At 40.2% G+C, this 25,959-nt stretch overlaps 2 protein-coding genes across 4 annotated transcripts in view; one reads left to right on the top strand and one right to left on the bottom strand.

Annotated features, from left to right (window-relative positions):
* Positions 1-71: 71 nt before the first annotated feature.
* Positions 72-3,476, bottom strand: LOC121960300 (calcium-responsive transcription factor-like). 2 transcript variants are annotated; one of them, XM_088071373.1, is made up of 5 exons: positions 3,330-3,476; positions 2,201-2,339; positions 1,966-2,112; positions 1,238-1,342; positions 72-1,078 (listed from the first exon to the last, which is right to left on the bottom strand). In XM_088071373.1, exons 1-5 carry the CDS (start codon positions 3,334-3,336, stop codon positions 361-363), a joined length of 1,116 nt encoding a protein of 371 aa, XP_087927499.1. In that variant the 5' UTR covers positions 3,337-3,476; the 3' UTR covers positions 72-360. The 2 variants fall into 2 exon arrangements, with proteins under 2 accessions (XP_087927499.1, XP_042365896.2); XM_042509962.2 differs by having other exon boundaries at positions 1,238-1,338; positions 1,965-2,112; positions 3,330-3,475.
* wdr70 (WD repeat domain 70) overlaps positions 3,417-25,959 on the top strand; it is a 54,069-nt gene continuing 31,526 nt past the window's right edge. For both annotated transcript variants that reach the window (XM_042509961.2, XM_042509960.2), the window contains exons 1-10: positions 3,417-3,512; positions 4,974-5,033; positions 5,148-5,231; positions 5,319-5,424; positions 5,550-5,736; positions 6,585-6,644; positions 7,169-7,302; positions 8,502-8,655; positions 11,626-11,702; positions 21,452-21,626. In XM_042509961.2, coding sequence (XP_042365895.2) covers positions 3,488-3,512; positions 4,974-5,033; positions 5,148-5,231; positions 5,319-5,424; positions 5,550-5,736; positions 6,585-6,644; positions 7,169-7,302; positions 8,502-8,655; positions 11,626-11,702; positions 21,452-21,626 — 1,062 coding nt within the window. In that variant the 5' untranslated portion in view covers positions 3,417-3,487. The remainder of the gene's footprint in view (positions 3,513-4,973; positions 5,034-5,147; positions 5,232-5,318; positions 5,425-5,549; positions 5,737-6,584; positions 6,645-7,168; positions 7,303-8,501; positions 8,656-11,625; positions 11,703-21,451; positions 21,627-25,959) is intronic.

The following is a 25,959-nucleotide window of genomic DNA, read 5'->3' as shown; positions in this document are numbered from 1 at the left end:
TTTGCTGTGAATCTATAAACTTTCAACTAATTTACCAGTCTTTATTTAATTAAAATCAAACTTATACATAGTATAAACAGATCTTTATTATCTTTATATATGAACCAAACCCACACAAAACTGAAATAAAGTGATATAGATCCACTTTTCTTCTGAATCACTTTCATTAAACTTTGCTTTGGCCTAAACAATCTTTATCTAAAACAACAAAGATTTATCTGCTTTTGAAAACGCTCTAATAACCCTGTGTCAATTCTGAGGACTTCAAAAAAACCTCTGTGTGCAAACACTGTTGTGTCCCTCATGCACATTCTCGTTTCTTCGCACCCTATGCATATTACAGGAATGCTTTACTTTTACTTAGCTTTTTGTCTTTATTTTTTCTCCCCTACACTTTGTTGCAAAAGATTTTCTAAGATTAATTAGTACTTCAGTTGATCTTTCCAAAGTCTCCAGGTCTTCACATAAATAAGAATAGTCATTTAACTTTTTTAGTTCCTTTCTGAACGCAAGTTTTGCTGATTTGATGCATTGGGATGTGCTCTTTTCTCTGTATCCCTCCACGATGTCATCTTTTCGTCCTCCTTCGTTTCCATCCACCATATTTTCGTCTTCTATGTATCCATCAGCCACGCTCTCGTCATCTCCGTCTCCATCCACCATGATTTCCTGGCCAAGAGCGGAGAAATGGCCCGACACTATAGCCAGGTGGATATGGTTCTGGATGGTAATTTTAGATGGGAAGTAGGCCTTGTCTTCTTCGTGGGGTTTGCACAGGTCGTGTGCACACAGATCTGCCAACACATATTGCTTCAAGGCTCTTTTCACAAATTCGACAGAGGTAATCCCCCGTCCTACCATCTCATGGATTTTGTCTCTCACTTTTGGGTGGATACGTCTTGACTGGCAACATCCTAATTCAGTGGTGTGGTTTTGGTGAGCTTCAGCAAGAGGAATTTTGACATGGATAAATGTTGTAGTTGGTGGGTTTGTGCGGGCTAATTCTTGCTTCAGCCTTTTCATGGCATCTTCTTTTCTGGCTCTGGAGCCGTCTCCTTTAACACTAAATGTGTCATACCTAAAACAATTTAAAAACATAAGTTTTGCAAAACATCCACACTTAACCATGCTTACTCTCACAGTACACCAAGATTAAGTGCTCCAGAAATTCACAGAAATTCATCTTTTCAGTTTCACACACAGAATCAGGCTTTAAAGCAGAAAACAGAAAACTCACCTCTTCACATAGCGAATGAAGAGTTTTGCTGGACAGTCCAATTTCTTCACTCTTTGGACACGGGACCTCTTTTTGGTATTTGCATGTTCCAGAGAATGATCCTGCCAGGCAACATAATCGGGGATGAGCACAGCAGCACAAACTTAGATTTGCAAAATATTCAAAACTCAATCTTAAACATGTAAATTTGAGTTTCTGATGTCAAAGTATTCAAATTCAGAAAGCCATTATCAGTGTTGGGGAGTATATAGTGACAGTAATTATATTACAAAATAAATGTGATTGTAATCAGTTACTGTTACTGAGAAAAATGTAATGTAATTAAATTACAGATACTTATCAAAATATAGGTGATTACTAGACTATACTTATTAGAAAAAAAATCAGTAAAAAATTGATATGTTGACTAAAACATTTATTGTGTTGCTTTACATCTTTTTGCCTTGCAGTAATGCCCAATTTTGGCATATTTTTGAATAATGGGGGTCAGCAAAGTCTTTGAGACAAATTTATGTTTTTAGGTATTTTCAGCTTTATTGCCGTGTTTAAAACATTTGTTTGAAAAGTCGTCATATGTAACAAGTTACTTTGATTAAGTAGTTCAAATAGTTATGTAACTTATTACATTTTTAAGAGGGTAATCTGTAACCCATTACATTTCAAAAAGCAGCCTCTTCAACACTGGTCATTAGTCAATAGCTTAACGATATTATATTTGTCAAAGTACCTTAGCTGTAGAAGTTTTTTTAGAAGGTGCTTTGCCATGTTGACAGGTCAGAATGACTCTCTTTGTAACACAAAGGGGAGTATCGTCAGAGTAGTCCTCCACTTGCCAAAGTGTTCTCAGTTTGCTAGAGTCTTTCAAGCCACGGGACCTAGGATCATAAGAAAGGGCCGTTTACACAAATGAGCCAAACCAAATGGGGAAAAAAGCCAAAACAAAAAATGCCATTTCATACATACCACGTGTTGAAAGAAGTCAGCGTGGCTCGTTTGTGGTTTTCAAGCAGGTTTTCCAGTTCTTCTTCTGAGTTTACAATTCCAGAAATATAGCCACTGACTTTCTTCAGTATTTGAAATGATGAAGGTAACCAAGATGGATCTACAAAATGATAAACACACACACACACACTTGAGCTCCTTTCCCACTGGACATCTAATCCACTAACACCCTTTAACATCAAATTTAAAATTGGCTGAAAAAATCAGTTGACAGAGAACTTTGGAAAAAAGAAAAAAAAATTGGAAGCTCTCTGAGGCCCCTCTGACCCCTCGAAGGTGCAATATGGTTTAGTTCCTCCCTGCACTAGAATTTGTCTTTAAACAAAAGAACTACTTATAAAGAACCCCAGTAATGATTCCTAAAACCGGCAAATCCGTAAGCATTTCAACACCTCTCTCAAACTCAATGCTCTTTTTTAAATGGGTTTGTGGTTAAACAAACAAACAAAAAAAAACTTAAATGAGGTCTATGATTCTCACAAGCTGAAGGGACTTTCATATTTTGTTCTATGACACAAAATACATCAGTAAATACTCCACCCAAAAACGTAAAGCTTTTTTTGTGTCTAAAAAAAAAAGACAGTAGCATCAAGCCAAACCACTCATATGTTTAGATTATCTTGATGAACAAACAGTGTAATAATCATTGATGTTTGTTTGCCACAGAGCTCATTTTATGCAATAATCCAAATGGAAAAATCCTGTAGGCTTTTAGAGGCGGGGACCAGGGGGGGGCGTTAGCTACCAGGTTGGCCTACAGAAAAACATCATCTCTTTGTTGCTATGGCACCCATATACACTGGAAAGAAAGAAAGATAGGAAACTGACTTTGTGGGGAAAAAAAGTCATATGGTGTGTGAGAGAGACATAGATGAATAGAAGAAGGGCGGGGTGCCCACAGAGACAGTTTACGCACAGGGCCCAGGAATTTGGTGCTACGCCCCTGTTCAACAACGAGCAAACGTTAGCTAGCCTGTCAATTTCATCCAATATCTTCATGGCACGTGCTACTGGGCATATGTGAAGACATGCAAATGTTGGCGTGAGATGTAGAAACCTAAATTATTTGTACAAAACTGCTGTAACTCACCCGCCATAGTTGGAAACTAATGAATATGCACAGCATCGCCGCTTGGTCCTAATATCACGGGATTCTTCGGAGTCTACCGCAATAAGAGCAACAGAAGAAGAAGAAGGAAAAGAAGAAAGCACTTCCGGAGGTCGAAGGTAATCTTCGTATTTGAAAACATGGAGCCCAACAAAGTGGATGAAGGTAGCATCGTTTTGCTGTTACACGTTTTTAAGTTCATTATATTTATTTCACATGACTTGCATGTATTTGCAGATATATTAGACTTTATTTGTAGTTTATTTGAGGTTTTCTGCCTGCTTCCTTAAACCAGTATGTGAAAATACACTGGCGTCGTTGCTAGTTTTGTTAGCTCATTTGTTAGCTTATGCTCTCTGCCCAGGAGTTGTTCAGTTTCTAGTAGCCTATATATAATTTTAACCTTTAAAACAATGTACCTGCAGATTGACGGTGCTTTAAATTTCCTTTATTTGTAGCAAAGCTGCAACTGACTTTAAGGCGAGATAGAATCGGTGCTCTTAAGCTTTCCAGTGTTAAATATAGTGTTGAATTCAAACTGAAATGATACAGTATTGTTAGCAACGTTATGAAAGGAAAGTATTTAGGCGACAAATATGTGGTAACACCCACAAAGTTAAGTTAAAGGCATTTTATCTAAGCTTTTTCGCGGGTACAGTTGATCATAGGTCAGTTATATGAAACTTATATCTGTGTGTATGTAGTATAGTATAGAATATTTGCGTTTAAGGCAACATCAATTCTGGTACAGCAGGTTTTGTATTTTGTTGTTTATGTTTTTTTTTCTTTAACAAAGTCGTAGTAGTATTTTTCATCTCATTAGAGCAATTCCCCCTTAAGCAAAGATGAACTCTAAGCAGTCACTGTACCTCATCTGGAGTTAAAGCTGCTTTGCTTAAAGTGGGTTCCCGTGGATCCTCACAAAGTCTTCAAAGGCACTAAATTCATTGGTAAAAAAAAGAAGGTCTTAATAGGTATTAAACTGATTTAAATTAATCTTTCAGTCTTAAAAATGCTCAGACATGGGAAGTAGGATTTTGTGAATAGTTTCTTTTCTGATGTTGCATAGTGAAATCTCAAAATCTTTGGTAGAATCGATTTTTTCATTAAATAATTTAATAAATTCCTCTTTTTTAAACTTGTCACAGTGGACTAACCCTAACCCAAAGCAGTGGAATCTCACATGCGGAGTGAGAAACACAAAATTGCCAAGAAAATCAGAAACGCCAGATATTTCCCACTTCTGTTGGTTAACCAAATACATACTTTTACAATAATGTAATATGTTCATTGTCTTCCATGTGTTTCACTCGAAAGTTTTTTTTCCAAGATTTGATGTAGATAAATCTAAGTTTTCACTGGACAATAAAAGTCATGTTTTATGTTATAATAAACATTTGGGCAACATAAATTGACCTTCTATTTTGGTTATTAGGAAATTGGTCTCAAACTTAAGTCCAAGAGGCATTAAAAAAGTCTAAAAAGTCTTAAATCTACCTTGCATTAAGCTGCAGTAACCTGGTTAAAAAGAAAACAACAAAACCAATAGCACTGTGTCCTGCTTCACTTGTGTTCATCCTAAACAAGATAATCCAGGTTATTATAAAGCAACCTGCTCTTTTGCAGCATCGAGTAAGATGAGTGGTGATGGAGACATTGCATCCGTCATGGGATTCTCTGGGTTTGGTAAGTACAGTCCAACACAGATGGTTAATAATTTAATTTATTTTTTTGGTCATGAACTGACATTATGGGTTGTGCTGGTAATTGTTAAAATGAGCTCTGTTTTGCCCCTTCCAGGTAAAAAGGCTCGCACATTTGACCTGGATGCCATTTTTGAACAGACCCGTCGCACAGCCGTTGAGAGGAGTCAGCGTGTATTAGGTAGGTTTACCATCATGATAAGCAGTTTAGTTGTCACTCTGTCACCTGGGTGTGTGTAACTGTACTGTAATTATGGTGCTTCCTCAGAGGAGCGTGAGAAGGAGTGTCAGATGGAGGAGGAAGGGGAGAGCTCCAAATCAGTCAAGTCATCAGCCCAAATTCAGAGAGACAAAACTGCAGCTGCTACTTCCAGGTAACCAGGGATTTTTTTGTTTGGTGTACAGTTTGGTCAGGCTGCTTAAGCCTCAGAGGTTAGTTACATGTCTGACGTTCAAGCATAAAAAAAGCTTTGGCAATTATGCTTTAATTTCCTTTTAGAAAAAGGGAGAGTGAGAGCAGCAGCGACAGCGATTCAGACTCAGACTCAGAGCTTATTGGGCCTCCACTACCTCCTCAATATTCAGCACAGAATGATGATGAGCTTGGGCGACGTCCACCAGGCCGCACGGCTCACAGTGATGAAGATGATGATGAAGAGGAGGCACAAGAGGATGATGATGACGATGTATGTCTGAAATAACTTATTAACAGTAGGCATTACAGGTGGTTTTGTGGAGTTTCTTTCTTTTTTTTTTTTTTAATAATCCAATCTTTCTTTCTGCTGCCCCAAATAGGCTTTTTTTCACAGCAGACATTTTGAGTAGTGATAACAAGAAAAGCAAAGGTTTTACTACTAACATTAATATTCATGTTAATGCTGAGTTTTCTTTGAGTGTCCCCGTAAGCTGTTACAGTGTCTCAGCAAGAAAGCATTCAGTACAATAACAAACTAGGACCCTGAAACCGAAGCAGCAAAATAGAATTCAACCATCAGTGATTTTACAAATTGTACCTGTGCTTTTTCCTATTGACATGTCAGTGTCTTCGGAGAAAACAGTTGACTGATCAAGGCACCTCTTAATTCTGCATCATGGGGTGCTTTTAAGATTTCACCACTAGATGGCAGCACAAGAAAATATATACAGTGGTTAGTGTCACACTTCAGGATAAAACAACTATGAACTTGAGTTACTGAAAAGTAATTACAGGGTTGTTTCCTGTTTGTTTCTCACACCAAAATGTCTGTACCACCTGAAACATATCAGTGTCTTAAATTTACATTACTCAAAAATGTGGTGAGTCATTGGTTTTTACATAAATAATATTAACAGTGAAATAGCTCAGATCCTAAACTTTTATATCCAACGGTGTAACTGTGCCCAGTCCGTCATTTGCAGGTGATTCCAGACTTTTTAGTCAAACTGACTATTAAATTTAAAATGTCATGTGTAATGGAATCTTGGAATGAAATGTCACACTGTAATACACACCTCATTCATTCTCTCTTATATTCATCTCAACTTTCCTTCTTAGAATCCAGTGAAGAAGATTCCAGACACTCATGAGATCACTCTGCAGCATGGCACAAAGACAGTAAGGACTTCTTCTCTCAGCAGTTATTGCTTATGTGGCTTTATGGAAATTTATTCAATGACTCTCTGTTTGAAAGGATAATAAGAGGGTCTATATTCATCCTAAGTGGCTTATAAGCCACACCATAATTTATTTACACTATGCTCACGCTAAAACATCTGGAGATCTGCTTCAGCCAGTGTTCCCTAGCTTTGTGCTGAATTTTAGGTCTGTTTCCTGTGATATTTTGTTGCAGTAAAAAAAAAAAAAAGTTTTGAGCTCTCTGTGTGTCAGACATAGACCCAATCTGGTATCCAGACCCTGAATGCAATTTTTAAACAGTTTAGCTCTGAATAATTCAATCATTACACAAGAACAAACTTTAAGTATTTGTTTTTTTATTTATTTTTGCTGCATTTTAGAGGAGGTCCTATAACTGCACTGTCAAATATTTCTTAGACCAGATGCAAACTTGTACACTTGGTTGGCCTCTGAAAGGTACATAAATCATATTTTAATTTTAAATAAGGTCATTGTCTCCTCAGGTATCAGCTCTTGGCTTAGACCCCTCTGGAGCCCGTCTGGTGAGTGGCGGGTACGATTATGATGTGCGGTTCTGGGATTTTGCCGGGATGGACCAGGCTCTTCAGGCCTTCAGATCCCTCCAGCCCTGCGAGTGGTGAGTTTACTTCTGAGAAAACAGCATGGAACATCAACACAGTTGCTTAACATGTGGTTAATTTGTGTCATGCAAACATCCAGCACATTCAGTGCATTTATGTGTGCCAAAGTGTACACACACACACAAACACTTTTGTTGAGCTTCATTGAGCCTCATGTTAACTTTGTGACATCCTCTCAGTTCATTCAAAATGAGCCTTTCAGAAGCAGATGGCTGAGATATGTGTGTGTGTTTGTGTGTCTGAACGTGTTTATACTCTGTTTCACCAAAGCCATCATCAAAGATCGAATTCTTTTTTGGTTTTGGGAACCAGTGGGCTGAGCTGGAGCGGGCTTCCCCTTATTAACAGAAATGTACGCTACATTTAATTTGATTGCAGTGTGATTCAGTAGCCTGTTTGGGCTTCTTATAGAAAGCTGTGTGGCTGAGGTCCACTGTTCCGCTTCCCTGACCCAAAAAGGCAACTCATGAGCTCAGTCAAACTAAATCAGTGAGGAAAATGAGCATTTGGTGTTATGTAGAGAGCCCTTTAAGATGCCAAAAAACCCAATTAAAAACAGCATTGGTGCTAGCCTCACTTGCTCTGTGTACAGAAATATTGGTGCCCCATCTACCACCTGCTGTGTTAATGCTATTTGATACTGACCTGAATTGCTAATCTCACTCTGGTTTGGGTGGTCCAGATAGTTATCTGCCTCTTGTATGCGCTGCTCTGCATTGTAGAATCGTATGTGTTTCTTACAAAAATTGCATATCCATTTTAATAAGCAGTGATTTTTTTTACATGCATATGTTACTATGTTTATTGCTATTGTGTTGTTGTCTTATGTCTGTTTTCCTTTAATATGTTTCATTATGTTTTGTGTGTGATATGTTAGTTATCATAGTTATTATTCAATTTCTTGCCTTGAAATGACATTCACTGTTTCTATCATTGTGTGTGAGTGTCTGTTGCGTGCCATTTATCAGAGACCAATCATCACATGCACATCATCTTCTGTTGTTCTGTTACTATTAGCTACTGTACATATATCTGCTGTTGTTGATTTCCATGAACCCTTTCAATGATTTAAAATCTTCTTGTATAAAAATGTTTTGAAACAGAAGTCTTATAAAATCCCAGCTCATAGATGGCCTGCAAACAGGCACCAAGACACTTATTGTGCATATGTGTGTGTGTGTGTGTGTCCCCTCAGTCATCAGATAAAGTCTCTGCAGTACAGCATCACTGGTGATGTCATCTTGGTGGTTTCTGGCAATGCACAAGCCAAGGTGTTGGACCGTGACGGCTTCAATGTCATGGAATGTGTGAAGGGAGACCAGTACATTGTGGATATGGCCAAAACCAAGGTAAAGTCAGGGTTATATTTTCATTTTTTATTAACCATTGTTTCACTTAGTTGTGATAATACAGTACTCACCTAACTAATTGCTGAGATCTGGTAACACAGCCAGGTTGCAAACAAACCAAAGATTTAACCATACCCTACCATTTTTAAGCACTTTATTCAGACAGAAAAAGCATACAACTGCAAGGATGCTGGGTAAAAACTAAACCAAGAAACCTGTAAATGAAGACAGATTTTTTTGACAGTTTGCAAATGTTTCTTACATTTTCTCTTCCAAATAAGTTTGGCAGACCTGGATGTTTGTTTAAAACCTATCTGATCAGTGTTTCTTTCCCTGTATGACTTCCTCATGATGATAGTTTCAGGTGATAATGCTCTGTAGGTTCATCACTGTGAGCAACCCTTTTTACATTGTTTTCATTCTGTAGTTTGATACTATAAAAATATTGATTTTAGCTGCTTTAAATACGTTTCAGGCAATAATGTTTTCTATAGCAAACACAGGCCCGAAAATGAGTGCTAATTCCAAACACAGGCTGGATGCAATGCTTTTCTCTATTGGGTAGATTCTGCCAACGTTTAATGACAGCAAGGTGCAGCCATTAGCTGTTCTGTTTCTGTGTTGTATTGACCAGCCAGAGGCACTCTCAGGGGGAGAGGACCACCACATGCTTTTAGGACTGCCGCGGTTCATCTCTTGCATTTACCTGCCTCTACAAAGGAGGATCCTAATTAATTGTCCATGTTTGGGTTTTACTGTGTTTGAGAAAGTCGTGTTGGTGGTCACTAACCATCCGTGCCAGCTGCAGTGCATTTAGACATAGTTTATACCAGCTGTATGAATTACTTGAACAAGTGAAGGCCCATTGATTGCAAGTAGTGTTTTCCTGGATGTCCTACATTCTTGTCCTGCTCAGCCCCATCTGGAGCTGATGGGAGAGTTTGGTTCAATGAAAATGCCTTTTGGCCCGCTGACAGTGTCCCAGTCGATTAGCTGTGTCTCATGTGATAATTAAGTCTGAGCCTCTACTGTTGACAATAACTTGACTCTCACCTCATCCCACTGTGTGAGTAATAGTTTGTTCTATAAAATCTAGGAAAAAAGTAAAAAAGTTTTCTAGCAAAATTTTCAAATTGGTTGTTTTGTCCTTCCAGCAGTCCGAAATCCAAATAGAGAAAAACAGAGAAATTGAGCATTTCAGATTTTCACATCTTATAAAAGCTGAAACCAGAAAATGTTGTGCAATTTTGCTTCATAAATGAACTTTTTTCTGTCATTAGCCAGATAAATCAAAATGCATTTTCTGTCAACTTGCTTTATTGATTTATAAAAACCTAAACCTAACAAATATAGACACTAGTTCAAATGCAGCTGCAATAAAAACAAATGGAGCATGTCAGCATAGGTGTAGATTTCTGGGGGACCCCTCCCTCCCCAAATATTTAGAACATGGTCCTTCGTCCATCGTAAAAAAAAATATATAGAAGTAGCAGATAACTTTTATTCTGATTAAATCAAGGACAATTCCACAAAAAATGATGCATTGAAGGTACACATTATATGAATACACGAAATGAAGTGTTTGATGCTCAAAATTGGCTTTTGTACGTCCGCCACTCAAAACTACATCCTTGCATGCCAGTTTTGTCCCCAGTTAGTCACTTGTTATCATCAAAGTTTCTATTCTTGTTGCTGTTTGTCATTTACCTCCTTTATTTTGGCTTGCTGTAAGTATTAACATCAGTCTGTTTCTCTTTAGTCATTGGCAATTTGTTGTCCTAAACTGTTGAGGAAGAGGAATCAGGTTTGTTTAGGAAGGTAGCGGCTCCTTCATCAGGCTCTTGTAATGCATGTTATTGCACAGAGCAGGGAAGCAGTCATTCACAGCCCATTTGAGCTGTAACCTCATCATATAGTGAGTGTGTATTTTACCATAAAATTTAAGACATGGGCAGTTCCCTTTTATCAATTGCTTAAATGGTGTGTTTAAAGTATTTGACAGTGAACAGGCAGGCCTCTCTTCCTGATGCACACATACCAATGTCATTCGGTCAACTTCTGCTCATGCAAGGCTCTGCTTTTCTTGAGCATCCTGTCAAATAGCGGCACGTCATGTCTGAAGCCTCTTTGCAGCACACTGACTGAATTGCTCCTCTCTGACCTGGCACTGGGGGAGGCCTCGCTCAAGGTTATTCCCCTTTGAAGTCACTTGTTATGAATAATTCTCCGCTGGACTACCCCAGCAGCGGAAACGTCTAAAAGTTACTCCTGCAGGAGATTGCTGTTTGAAGCTGTGACACAGCGTGCTGCACTGCCTCAGTTCACAGGTCAGTTGTAGGGCAAGGTGTATGTCAAGAAAGGCCAAAAGTCAAAGTTACAAAATGATAAAATTGTAAGGCCAAAAAGATCCTTCCCTCATAGGAGAGACCTTTAAGGTGCATTCAGATCAGGCCACACCATGGTGCCTTCTAGGAACTTTGGTTTGCATAGTTGATGACTGAGTCTCTGTGGATACAGGCTGCGCTGTTGGCATGCTGTTCACACAACACAACTCAGAAAATGCAGCGTCACAAAACGTAATAGCACCCCTGAAATAATCAGCTGGTGACCTTTTGGCGCAGCAGTTTTGGCTCAAGATTTAACAGTGAAGAACAACAGCTGTCTTTGCGTGTAATTTGTGTGCAATAAGACTGCAAAACACATCTTACTGCATTCCCCGTCATTGGCTCCTCCTGGCGACATTTCACCTTTTAAAGGTTCCACCAGCTCTTTCTGTTGTAACTGTAACAGTTGTACGGCAGCAGTGAAAGTCCATGTTGCCAACTGGACTCACAATAAACCACATGATTCACACGTGTGTGCCGCTTCACCTCAAAGCAGCTGGAAGCTTGCCACAGGATTTGGCCAGCAACAGTTTAGTGCCGGTTAAAAGTGTGTGGTTTGTTAATTTGAACTTTCTGCTCTTTTCAGGGCCACACAGCTATGCTAAATTCTGGCTGCTGGCATCCCAAGATAAAAGAAGAGTTCATGACCTGCTCCAATGATGGGTGAGTTTTAAATAAGTGTGAGCTCTAGTGTTGTCACAATACTGGAATCTCTAACATCAATACAATACTTTGAAAAATATCTATAGTCTATATCAATTCCGATAGTCCAGGGATAAACTAACATTGATGGCATTACATTTAAATATTTTATTAAACGATAAATATAACTATGTTATAACATGACAACAACTTTTCCTTGCTTGAGTGAGTGACAGACTTTGTTGTAGCTGTGCTGTTACACATAAACCTATACAATCATCTATTACATTTTCGGGAGGAGAAATGGTCACCAAAGTAGTTACACCATGCACAAGCATATCAGACATATGTTGGTTTACCACTAGAATTTGCCATTTTTGCCGATACATTATTATAAAGTCTGTAAGGGAGCAGTATTCACTGGATGGAATTGGAAACACACAGTGCTTAAAAGTAATGACATGGCATGCTATAACCTGCCTCTGTATGCTGTTTCTATATGTTAATAATGAACTTTTGTCCATTCTGTGTCATTATTTCATTTCTCATACTAGGAAAGTGCATAAAAATATTTTTACTACCATACAACAACCAGAATATCCTTTTAACGTGTCAGGTGAAAGTCTTTTTGGACGTGGCATAATTAATGATACATTTATAGACACTATGGCTGATTGTTATCATCACTTACTGTGCAAACAACTTGTGTATTTCATGGCTTAGATTTTTCTTTGCTCTCATCCTCTGTCACCAGCAGGGAGTCCTCTAGTCCAGATTATGTCTCTGGAAAGAGTAGCTTGGCCTCACAGCTGTGCATTGACACATGGCACATTTTATACTGGAAGTAGTCCAAAAGCAGCCTTTTATTTGTATGCAGTGATTTGGACCAGAGCAACACTGCTGGAGATAACAAGATGTCTCACACACATATTTTTAATCTTTTCACTTCAGAAATCAGAGCTCTAGCAGTCTTCTGCCTCCCCAAAAGCAGCACCAATCCTGTATGACTGCAGAAACTGTAACCCTTTGCCGTGTGTAAAGGTGTGAGTGAATATTTGTGAGCGTGTGATTTTGAGTGAGAGCACAGTGATGAGTCTAAGTGAGTGTGACAGGCAGCAGTGCAGAAATCCAGGGCTATCATCATTAAGTGGAAACAAGGGCCTAGCTTTGTGGGCAGGCCGCAGCCCAGTGTTTACCAGTGTTACTGCTCTCCCAGATGTGGAGGCTGGTTTATTTAGCTCTTATTGAGGCTCTGGAAATCCTCCCCTGGCACGTTAACACTGGGTGTTGCCCCTGGCCAGCTCACAGGAGTACAGCGGAGAGGAGCGCACAGGGAACCATTCAAAGGCAGAGCAGCTGCATATGAGGAGGGTTCACAGCAGCAGAGCAGGTCAGCACAGCAACCTGCGTCTCAGAGATGGAGGGAGAGGGAGAGGAGGGACTGCCTGTAGTGATTAACAGGTGAAAGATGTTGCCCATGTAACCCCATGTCAAATTTCTCATATTGCACCTCTGCTTGTCAGCGCCTAAGTAATGTAGCGTGCAATTCAGGGGCTACTTGGTGATGACGTGCTGTATTTGATTTTCTTGGTCGAACTGCTACCCCTCAGACTTCACACTTCTTTAATCAAACTCCCTTTTTCCAAACTCCTACAGAATGTTGATGCCAGGTGCCAAACACACTGATCACGTTACATTAGTCCTTGTTTTTGTCCTCTGGTGACTCTTTATTTTCAGAGTTAAAGCTGGGGCAGGCAGATATCTGAAAGAGGCAAAAAAAAAACAAAAAAAACAGCAGAATTTGAAAATAAACCTCCTGCAGCTCTTCCCTTTCCCTCTCTGTCCTAAGCTACACCCACCAGATAACTATGGGCATATGCATGTGCCTACATACAGCCCAGTCTTTCCCATACATTGATTTATTTAATCTTATTTAATTGTAGAGAATCGTTCAGCCCTCGCTGCCTGTGCTTTTCTCTCTCTCTCTGTTTGTCAGACCACAGTGAGTTGAGAATTCGCTAGCTAGCCACTTCATGATCCCTCTGCCTCCCTCCTGCCAGCGCCAGGTGTCAGTGCCGGGTCTAACCTGTGTAAAGGCAGTAACAGAAAGTTTACTAAGGCAGGGAGTCATGGCTGTCTGGTCCCCCAGAGATGGTGTTTGTGCTGTCTGGAACCAGGGTGCTGCAGCCACTGACTAGGGGTCCATCTCCTGCTGCTGCCAGCCACAGCTTTAAGCCTTTAGCTCCAGTTAGCAGACGGCTGAATTATTAGCAACATTAGCTCTCCATCCCTGAAATGCTTCACTGATATTGACACATGTTTTATCTATTTTCAGACTCTATTTTTAGACTGTCTTGTTGATCAGTCAGTTTTACTTTTTTGGGTTACTTTGTAGTGTAGGCAGTTGTTTTCAATGCTGAATGGCAAGTTGCTCTGCTGGATTTTTTGCCATTGAATCAGGCTTTCACCGAAGGGACATGCTTATGAATGTGTTACTGGAGCAAAACAGCTGAGCACCTGGACAGTGGAATTTGTTGTCACAGATAATAGTCACATATGTGTATCTGTAAATTTGAAGTCACCTAGTAACACTTTCAGATGTTTTATTCCACAATGAAAACATAGCAGTTATAGCTTTTCAAATTCTTCATTGCAGGTGCAAAAATCCTATACTACAAAATCACAAATGATGAAACATAAGCTCACATTTTTGCAACAGTAGCTGCAGTGAATATGATGCAAAGCACATTCACACACCCGTATCAAAAAATGTGAAGTCATGGTCAAATTTGGCACATCTGTAAATCAGTATTTGAATTCATGCAATGAGAGTTGCACACCTGTACAGTATTTTTCTCACAAATACATTTTTTTCTTGGATATTTTTCGAGGACAAACACAAGCCAATAACTACAACTTCTTGAAACTGCTGCTGTGAGTCCCATATGTATTTATTTAAATACCAATAATAACTTTACACATGCTGCCTGCACATCAGAATTTGTAGAACAGCCAATAGGAACGCCCTGTCTCTGAAATGACATGTAAATAATCAAAGTTTCCCGTCACAGGCTAGATTGTCGAAAGCCTGAAAACAGAGCATTTGGAGGTTCCAAAGACTAGTTTTGTCTAAGTCCACTTGAATTTCAGTTGATTATGGGATTTTTGGCCAATTAAGCCAAAAGAAAATTGCCTATTCCAGCTTGAAGCAGTTAAAATTTTAGCATGCCTTTTTTTTTTTTTTTAGCTTTGCCAAATTTTAGCATCTTTGAGAGTACAGCCTGGGATCCCCAGAGCAGAGCTCATCTGGCTGTGCATTAAGCCAGAAATTGCCACAGGACTAAATTAATGAGGACTTCCTCTGCAATCTCTGTGTGCATGACAGACCCAAACTTTGAATTTCTGTATTAAAAAGAGCCCCCTTTCAATTTTTATGGTCTGAATTGCTAATTTCATTGGTTGATTTGTGTTTGAAAGTCTTTTTGCTTGATTGACATTGTTGTCAGCATATCAAATTCAATTGTGGCCTCTTGCTAATCCCTCTTTAGCTGTATTTGGCCCCCTTAAACAACTATGGAGTCTACAGAGGTCAGACTGTGGTGAATGGGCCTCTTGGGAATAGACCAGCAGTTGGCCAATAGTGCCAGTGGGTGTCTGCTACTGGCTGTGTGTCCTCAAACATCAGACCTACACCTTGGTTTTCTGTCTTTCTCCCTGCGTCAGCCTAGTTAGAGTCTTTGTTGTGTTTATTTCAATAGGTTATTAAGCATGATCACTGGACCGCCCAGCTCTTTAATTAAAGGTCCCCCCTGTTATATGGAATCTCATTCATGACAACTGCCTCCCAGCTCCTTGAATTATTTCATTGAGCAGGACTTTTTTTCCCTGAGAGGAAGTGGATGAGAGGGAGGCACTGATGAAGCTCAGTAATGCAGCAGCAGGGTGTTTGTGATTGTCCTTTTATACTAAGAGTTGAAAGGGGGCTTCAACAGAACTACACACGACTCAAGTCCGTCAGTGAAAAGCAGTTGTGCTCAAACTGGTGTGAAAGTGTCAACATTTCAAATTCCTCTGTCATTCCGTTTGAGAATTGTGTGATTGTTGAACAGTAAAATGTTTTCCAACATTATTCATGTTTGATCCAAGAGGGAAAATGAGCATTAAGCACTGAGACACTTTAACTAAGTCTTTGCTGAAAGACTGAACACCTGTTTGAAAACCGCAGATTTACTTCTCAGAAAGTGAAGGCAATATGTGCTGGGTGTATTCCCGGTGGAAGTTTTTCTTTGGCAGGATTGAACTTGAAGTAAACTAAAAATATGGCTGGGACTTTTGTGTTAGCGGTTTATTATGAAAACTGCAGCCTTTTCTAATGAACAAAATCCTAAACAGTAGCAGCTTAAAAAAAGCTTGAATAAGTTCTGTTTAACAAACCGTACTGCACATCGTAGAATTGTTAACAAACTCTAAAAGCTTTGCGTTAGTGGCTTCAAGGACATGACATTACTGATTCTCGGTTGTACTTTGCATAGTTTTATAGCGCCCTGGGAGAACGATCAAAAATTCATGTTGTGCTCTTTTTGTGACTGAAATTTCAGCCAGGGAAGCAGAGAATAGGACAAACGGCGACTTTCTAATTGGGCCCACATGTTACTTCTGTTTGGTCGTGACACACACTTGCAAATGTGCACGCACACACAAATACACACAATTGAGGAATGTTTCCAGGAGGTTTGAATGCCAGGGATTCCCTTCGTGCTGGCCTGCTGTCAGGGTTGCAGCTGGAGGTGGATGCGTAGCTGTATGCAAGGAGACCCTGAAGACAACATGGCAACTGCTTAGGAACAAACTATTAGTCGTCATTGTACGCTCAAACCATGTGATGTGATGTGATATACAGTACAGTGACACATTAAGGAATTGTCATTGGAGAGCAGCCGCAAAAATAGAGTCGCACAAGGAAGATTCATGATCTAGTGCTTGCATAAATCCTGCTTATGGATGATGTTTTTTGCATGTTTTAGGCACTTTTTTAGTTTTTTATGAGTTAGTATTTCTTTCTATCTTTTATATCCACTATGTCCCAATTATTTTTTGTTTCTAAGAATTTTCAGCCAAATGCTTTATGATAGTTTCCCGCAGGGTTGCTTTAGAGGGGAAAGGGCATTACTCCTGGATTATTAAGTGTGATCTGCGTGACAGAACAGGGATGAGGAGTGCGGACAGACATTACAAAGTGTATGTGAGCATGTTGGGGCGATTCACACAGTTAAACACATCAGGTTCATCCACAGTCCAGCTCGTCTCCAACTGTTGCCCGCCTTACACCGCCAGTGTTCCATATCCTGCCCAAGAACGCACATACCATACTTTAAGGAGTGCATTTATCCTTCTGGTTCAATATACAGTCATGCCTGAATTTTTGACTGACAGTAACTTCTAGTTCTTTAGTGTGTGAGTGCAGTGTTTGTTTCTTTTCTTATTGAACCAAATATGGGGCCACTTCCTTAAGGGTGCTTCATACTTTCCACATCTGAAGCTTAGCTTTGGGCTGCTTGATGTAAATGTTGCCATCTGCCCATGTCCGCCATTGTCCGTGCTGAGTCTTCTGTGGATGTCCACGTGCAGGCCAAAATTTGTGATCGTGTAAACTCTATGCATAGTAGAATGCAGAATGTGAATGCTCCAGTCACAAAATCTTTTGTCCTACACTCCAGTGGACAGCAGCGCATATAGATGCAGCAGCCTGTATCTCCTCAAATCCTTGCTACTTTTTTGCTATATTTTTCTATTTTTTTCAACTCCATGGCCCCTTCTGCTGAAGCACGACTGTTGATTATTCTTTTTCTTCAAATTTGGTTATTGTAAAATTGGTCATAAAAGTCTTAAAGTCTTAAATCTACCTTATCTTAAGCTGTAGTAACCCTTTTAAAGGAATACAAAGACAGTCAAATGGCGCTGAGCTCCTAGCGACCAGCTGGAATGGAGTACGGATTGGTGAAATGCGCACGCACGGGACCCCAGACTGATGCAGAGCCTTAATTGTAGCCTGAATGGAGCTGCTTGGGACCACGAGTGATACAAGTCCGTAGCTGTCCACAGAATGCAGAAAGTATGTCCGAGGCATGATGAGAAAGGTATCTTATCTAGATTAATTGATTAAATCTAAAGAGCTGTATTGACTTCTTTTAGTTTGTTCCAAGCATTTTGTTCCTTTACTGTGTAGTCTCAACTGACCTGCAGAGGCCTTTTTAGGTTGATTTTCTACTTTGGAGCCACATTAATAATGTTTTGAATAATTTAAATCACTTTCTTACTGTACCCACAGTGTGTCTGTGCTTAGACCAGAGTGTTATTTTAATTTTTTTCCCCTGCTTGAGTGTAAGCCTCCTCCCAAAATTCTTTTGTCATTTCCCAACATTATCGTCTTCAGCTCTGATGCAAGATGGACCATCTTCTTAATCCGCCTTTCTCATAACAGAGCCCCAGTTAGTCAGTCAACCGGTCATCAGGCAACACAGCCTATCCCCATCATCTGACTTCCAGCAATAAACAACCTCATACAAGACGTACCCTTTTGTACTACGTTTCTTATCCCTCTCTCTTCCTTATCTCATCATCTGGGAAAGCGATCCTGGCAACCATCTCCCCCACCAAGCCTGTAACCTGACGGACAGATAAAATCTGGGGCCCGGGGAGTTGTCAATCCTCAGTTGATGTGTGAACGACTGCGCTACCTCGTAAAGTGCACACGCATGACTGAGGTTGTATGGGTCTCATTTTATTACATTCACCCCTCTGTCTGTGAAGCGTTTGTTCGGGAAAAAGGGGGCTGCTGATTGAAGAGAAAACAAGGTTATAGGAAAGAGGAAGGGGCGAAGGTATTGCCCTCCAATGTTTTTGGCGGTTTCATCATGTTGCATGTGGATATTTTGACATCTCAAACTCTTTCATTGCTGTTGCTTTCCCAAAACATTCACCTCCTCTGAGTGTATAAGGTTTGAGATTAGGGTTGCAAAATTCTGGGAATATTCAAGATGGAAACTTTCTCTGGAAATTAAGAGGAATGTGTGGCAATTAACAAGAAATAATGGAAATAAAATGGGGATTATTTGCTCAGGCTTTAAAGGCCATGTCATATGCAAAACAAACTTGTTACCATATCATAAGCAGACATAAACAATTTAGTTAACTTGAACCTTAATTAAATCAAATGACTAATTTAAGATTGCACTCTCTTCCAAAATAATTTTCCCCTCAGGCTTCCATATTCTCTCTGTGGGCTGCCGATGTCAGACTATAATTATCTATAATTAATTAAATAATTTCACCATTAAAAGGAATGATTTTTATATTTTAGTTGTCTTTCCAACATCTCTTAACTTAACTTTCCTAGGAAAATTTACAGCAATTTAACAACCCTTTAAAATCCAATTTAAGGCTTCCCCTGATGTCTAATAAGAAGGTCATGTTTTCGATGCAGTTTGTCGGGTTGTTTGCAGGATTACAGAAAAACTACTGTATCAGTTTCCATGAAACTTGTTGGAATGGTGTAGCATGGGCCAAGAAGGAACCCGTTCAGTTTTGGAGCAGATCCGAACCACGGGGAGGATACAGAAATTATTTAGAATTAACATTGCGACATAAGGCATTTGGCCTTGGTACAGGTATGCGCTCTTTGATTGTTCTTCTAGTTCCCTCTGGAGTAAAAGGTGCAACTTTAATTAGGTTTAGCTGCAGTTAATTTTTATTACCACCTCTGTTGATTTCCGTTGCCTGAATGGTTGAGGTTTTTACAGTTTGATTAACAAATTTATAGTGCTACATACGTATTAGAGCCGAGTTTTCCATTCCCCGTCAAGCTCTGTATCTTGCTCCTGACAGGTGAGGGTGTGCAGTCTTCGCCCTGTGCTCAGGGTTGGCTCCACACTGGTGGGCTCCAATCTCTCTGTTCTGTCCCCCTGACAGCCAGCAGTGCCATGTTTTGGAAAGAGCCCTTACGATAAATAGCATTCCAGGTTTTGTGTGCTACGTGAAAGGTTATGCTGTCTTTATTGGCTTGACAGACGCCTATAGTCTTCTGTAAACACAATAGAGATGTCTGTGTGAGGCAGCAGGTGGACCAATTTGTCATCCAGCCTATGGCCATCACTCTTTCTCATTCTCTCTCACACGTCCACATTTAAATCTGCTCGTGTAAACACTTACTGCACAATGCAGTAGCCCCCAGGTTATCCCGGGGAACCCTTTTTATATACCTAGCGTTTGCGTCTTTTTTTTCCAGGAAGAGACTTTTTGATTTATGAACAGCTTGGTTTATGTGGATTTAAACACAACTGTGCATCAAACAGAGTTTTATTTGACCCTTGCCAGTTCTCACTGAAACCATATGCCTCCAGCTGGCATTTGTATCACATTGTTAGACTTATCCAAACACAGTTGAGTGTATGTGTCTGTGACTTTGTAGCCAGCCATAGAGGAATCCTTGCCTGGCTGTTAGTAGCAGCCCCTGAGGAGTATGTTTATACTCCTCTGATGACCTCATGACCCAAAGGTCATGATGCTCACTAGCAGTGGGTCACAGACACATTTGGACACGCTCTGTCTGGCAGAGTTGGTGTGGGTATGTGAGAGGTGGGCTAAACATGTTTGTGTGTAGTCAAGTAGTTCCGCAAATAATTGTGGAGGTTAAAGGCTCAAGAGATCACTATATCACTTTTATATCACTTGTTTCTTGTATCAGTTTCTATATCTCTCCTCCTTTTATAAACTTTTTTTAATCACTGCAGCCTTCCCTATACACTTAGATTAGTTAGGGATGAGTTTTGTGCAGCATCCCATCCTTGGACATCCTCCAAGCCATGCCAACAGGGTCAAAGGTTTCACTTTGTTTAAACTACACAACTTGGAGCTCTCCAATTATTTTCCACTCTCCTGTGAAATTCAGAGTTTGCAAAAATACTTACAACCCTTGTAACTATCTGAATAATCTTCTTGCTCCAAGGGCTTGTGCGGGTAACTTCATCCTTTTTTTCTTATTGCCATAATATAGGAAAGTTAAATGCAACAGGGTTTTCTGGCCAGCCTTGATCAAAACATCTGATGCCATGATTTATTTTCTATTTTTGAACACTGAAGTTTCAGACGTAGTTTGTGTATCAGCCGGGCAGATAATCACCTGTGATATTCAGCATTTTTACCGTTATCGCAATTGAAAAATGTGCTTCTTTGGCTCTGATGTGGCTGCCTTTCTGTGTCTGCAGTCACCACTCTGTGGCCTCGCTCAAAGCCCCGTCCACAGCACTATCTGATGGTTACGTGCCAGGTGTTATACCCTCTCACAATCTTTTTTTTCTTTTTTCTTAGGATAATGTTAGTCCTCTTTTGCACCATTTAAATAAACATATGCTGAAAGGCATTTATAAAAAGTTTTTTGCCTATTTGCCTATGAGCAAATAGGACAAAATGTCATTGTTTGAAAATTGTTTGAAAAGTCATCATTTCTTCTAAGTGGTACAGGTTGTGTAATTTGTTAAAGGATTTCATGAAAGCTTCAGACACGCCTGTCAGACCGATCTACGTCTCGCTGTTTGCTAACCCCTAACCTTATGTCCATGAGAATGGCTGAGGCTCACTGTATCTCTATCTGATTCTGATTTATGACAGTGGAGGATGGTGTTGATGACCAAGTATGTTTTGAGGGATAGATATTTTATGAGGACATCATGGCAGTTGTGTGAGGATAAATTAAACTCTCTGTCTGTTCACAGCACTGTGCGCACATGGGACCTGAACTCGGAGAAGCAGCACAAATCTGTGTTTAAACCACGTTCCAACCAGGGGAAGAAGGTCATCCCCACATGCTGCACATACAGCCGTGATGGGAAGCTCATCGCAGCCGGCTGTCAGGATGGCACCATCCAGATCTGGGACAGAAACCTCAGCGTGAGTCTTAGAACACACACACATACTAACCACCTCAATGTGCAGTAGGTTGTAAACATTAGATGTTTGTTTTGTTAAGGCCTACAGAGTCATGAGACTCAGGTCGCCTGGTCAGAGGCCAGGGAGGTCAGAGTTCAACAATTCACCAACACTGACCTGAATTTAAAATGTCTGGCTTTGAAATACATTTGTCCAAACAGGAAGTAGTTGAGAAAATGATTATAGCATGCCTGACCTGTATTGACAGTGTTATCACACTAATGCCTAGTTAAAAATATAGGATTTACAAAGTTGTCAGAATTCTGTATCTTTCACACTACTCAACTTGCTGTCTTGTAAGCAATCTTGAAGTCTTGTGGTTTTTTTCACTACATGACCAAGCGGTGACAGGGGGTTACTTATTACAAGATGTTTCCCAGGGGGAATTCCCCTCATTTGATGAGCAGGTCGAACTACAACGTGGGGTCAGGGACAGTGCTTACTACAAAATATCAAAGTCAGACTGCCACAAAATAGTGTTCTCAATACATTTTTAGGCTCATAACTTTCTGAAACATTTCACGCAATGGTCCACCTTCCACATTCTCATCCCCTCTCTCTATAGTGTTCTCTCTCTCCCTCTCAACCACAAACACACAAACCTTTGAATGCTCCTTGTTTGCTTGCAAACTCTGTTTTGTGCTCTCAATGGCTGCAGCCAGGCCCTCAGAAAAGGCGCTCCGCCTTGCTATTAATTTCTCGCAGTGGGAGTTTGTGGATTTGCTCCCCAAAAAGCATTTTCCCTATAGACCCACCAATGTAAAAGACCTCCATAGGCCCACCAACTGTAAAACATTTCACAGGACACCTCAAAATTGCAAACAAGAACAGTTACGACTCTTTCTATTATGAATTACTGTGGTTTATGTTGGCAAAACTTTCCCCATGTTAAGAAAAACAATTCAACATCTGTGATGTCATCACAATGTAAATTCTCGTAGGTTGGGTCTGCAGGAAATCTGCAAATTCAGTGAGCCGCATACTATGGAGGTAAGCACATAAACTAGAAACTTAGGTTAGCGAGCAGTTGGAGTGAATAGGCGCCATCTTGGCATTCGGTTTGTGGTTATTATTATACATCAATGGCTATAGCTTGCTGACATAGTTCTTGACAGGGCCAGATATTTAGCATGCTCGATATCTGGTTCTGGGATACATCAATGAGCATCTCGGCTTGCGTCTTTGATCAGTTCTCATGTAGCACTTGAGCACTGAGTCAATGCCGATTTGCCTCTGATCTTGGGCTTTTGTCGGGGAGCTCCAAAAACTGTCAGCGAGCTTTGAAGTCAGGGCTTAAGTTGTGTTGTGTGAACTAGGCAAAACCAGGTACATGGCAGTGAGACTGGGCCAGAGTTGCTCTCATTTCAGTGAAACTCACAAGAAACAAGAGTCTATAGCCATGCTAACACTGTTCAATGGTATAATAGATACAGTGGTGCTTTGAGCTTAATGCTAACATGATGTTTAGCAGCTATAATGTTCCTCATATCCACTGTCTCTGTTAACGATCCCTAATTAGCACTTTTATAGCTCAGCCTGGTAGAAATACAGTTAGTTGTGCTGGTATTTCATCCTAAACCAAAGTTTTGGACAAATTTATACTTTGATCTGATGATGGCACTACATGTTAAAGGATCATCATAGTGATCTAACAGTTGTTGAGGTATTTCACTCTGGACCAAAGTTGTCGATTGGATGTCACACTGACATTGTCTTCCCTAGAGCAACGCTGCTAGCATTGCTCAAAATAGCTGATTATGTAACTGAATTAACTGACGTATGATGATTGAGTTGAGTAACAGGAAACTTACTGGGAGGCCCAATCACAATTTCCCTCTGTACATTTTCCAGGATTAGTTAATTAGGTAATTAAGGGATCAAAGTGTTCATACCATTCTTCAGGATTCACATTGTTGAAGTAATAGTTGATCTTGGCTCCTAAGTAGCATTGCTCACACTTATTTGGCTGTTTTTCACTTGAGTTATTTGACAAATCGTCACTGTGGATAAAAATGACTTCCATTCGAGGCTGGAGAATACATCTCCTCCATCTTTCATCGAGATCTTCTGGGCCTCTCGACTGTTTTATGACCCATAGTTACACCTTAACCCATGCCTGCCTGTTTACTCATGAGTCTCTCCTCTTAAAGGCTGTCACAGTGACGCTCTGTTTACTTCATGTGCAGCAAAATGAGCATGTTTTGAAGCTGACTGCTCACACGCTCATTCACGTACAGAATTCACCTCCATAACCCAGATGTAAAGAAGAGAAAAAGAGGTGGGAGAAGGTACATTCCTGTGGAATAGGGGGGGTTAGGGGACCAACAGTATTCATAATTCAGCATTTTCACAGACGGCATAATACAGGCATCATTCCAGTTTGGTATTATTTTACAATATGGCTTTTGCAAACATGGTTTCACAAGTTTCTTTTTCCATGGTGTAAGAAATATTTTGTGGATACACACCTGGGAGCCCTAAAACACTATAAACCTGCATTTTAAGGCAGAAAATAAAATTGATGGAGGGCTGCATACAGATGTTGCTAAATACTTTCTTAGACAACCAGTATGTGGACACCACAAGTTTTGTGCAGTTGGTTCATCTATGAGAGGTTGTTGGTAATGAGAGGTTGTTTTTCTGCCTCCAACATTTTGGCACATTTTTGTTTAATGTCTTTTTTGTTCCAATGCCATATGTTGACAAGGGTGAATGCTTCTGTTATTTCATATGAGAATAGTGACAGTGACAATTAAGCTGCAGTTAGTGAGTTGGAACAGCTTGATTGGACAGAGCGGCTTATCCAGATTAGTCAAATGAGAAGTAGGCTACATGATAATTACTCCAACAGTCAACTTTGTAATCACAGGACACAAAAAAATGTATTTAGATGGTGGATTCCTATCGTATGAATTGTTTTGCTTCCACGTAACTATGTTGTCCACTCACCCATCATCCCACCGTTCAGCAGGCCTTGAGTTATTGGGTTAAAGCTCTCCAAATTTATTACTCCTCTTCCTCCAAACTAAATATTTACCCAGCGTCCCATAGCAGCTTACAATAGTCATGTCTGTTGCCTGACCACTGGAGCCTGTCCTGTCTGAATGGCTCAAGAATTTAGTTGGTGCCCTCTGCCCTAATCAGCAACCTGTGCTGCTGACTTGAATTCAGCCACAAGCCTAAAAAGGAGTTGACCTCCCAATGCTTTTATTACTTCTCTCCCCCACTTAAACAAGGCCTATCTCCTGTTGTATCGCCACTATTACTCATGGCCGGAATATGCAGGCAGATCAATCACAATCAATCATGTACATGACCTTGATCTAGAGCTGAGCTCGAAGAGAAGCTATTGAGGATGACACATCGTGCTCTTGAACCCTGACATGAGTTGATTGATCCTATGATGGGGGTCAAGGAGGTCTCTTTTAGTGGACTGCCACAGAGAGTGATTGCATGCTCGGACCAGAGGGGTCGGTGCCAGGATTACAAGACTGCATTTAAATGGTTGCCAGGTAGTGTGCGCTCTGTGAAAGTTTGTGCGTTGAGGGTGCAGGCCGTTTCGTTCGAAAACATTACCACAGAGACCTGGGGAATGTTATGATGTCATTGGTGGACTTGGATGTTTCCAGACTTCAAAGTGGGACCCCAGAAGAGGTGGTTTTGATGAAATACTCTGTTTGGGGAGTGTTATCATAAGTCGATGTGGTAAACTTTCTTTTGTTTTCTGCTTTTGCTGGCTTTGTCACCGCAATCGATCGTTAATCATGATAAACCAAAAATCCCCAAGAAGTTTTAAATTGGTCCAGAGATTTCGAAGTGTGGGAAGTCTTGTATTCATTTTGGTCCTTTGTGAGTCTTGCCTTCAGCTCATTTTGTTCTTCATAAAATGATTCAAGATTCCAGGCTCATTTTACTTCAGTCAACGCCTTGTCTTTATCAAAGCAACAACCTCCAGGGCTGAAAACAGAGGTCAAAAAGGGAAGTTCCAGAAACTGCACTTCCTTTAAAGGCCACTTGAGGCTGGCTCCAAGAGTGAGTCAATCTCCATAGATCCCTATGTTAACACAACAAATTTTACAACAGAAAAAAAAACACGTTTACAGCCTCGTACAAAAAAAATGGTTTCGATTGCTATAGCCAGATTTGCTATTCACAGGAACTGTGCAGGGGTAAATCTCAAAATAACTCACCTGTTTACATTTTATTAAGGCTTAAAGTTACGCATAATCACAGCTACACAGTACAGCTACCTTGTGGGGCAAGCTGTCTGCGAGGCATTACTGCACTCTATGAA

This window comes from Plectropomus leopardus, chromosome 20, assembly GCF_026936395.1.
Source record: "Plectropomus leopardus strain MGB_pleo_1.0 chromosome 20, ASM2693639v1, whole genome shotgun sequence".
Taxonomy (NCBI): Eukaryota; Metazoa; Chordata; class Actinopteri; order Perciformes; family Serranidae; genus Plectropomus; species Plectropomus leopardus.
This window is presented reverse-complemented; position numbering and strand designations above follow the sequence as displayed.

Coding starts and splice junctions, on each gene's coding strand:
- LOC121960300 (XM_088071373.1), bottom strand. Junction 2,113..2,200: donor CTGACTTCTTTCAACACGTG/GTATGTATGAAA, acceptor TTATGATCCTAG/GTCCCGTGGCTTGAAAGACT. Junction 1,343..1,965: donor AAAAAAACTTCTACAGCTAA/GGTACTTTGACA, acceptor TTATGTTGCCTG/GCAGGATCATTCTCTGGAAC.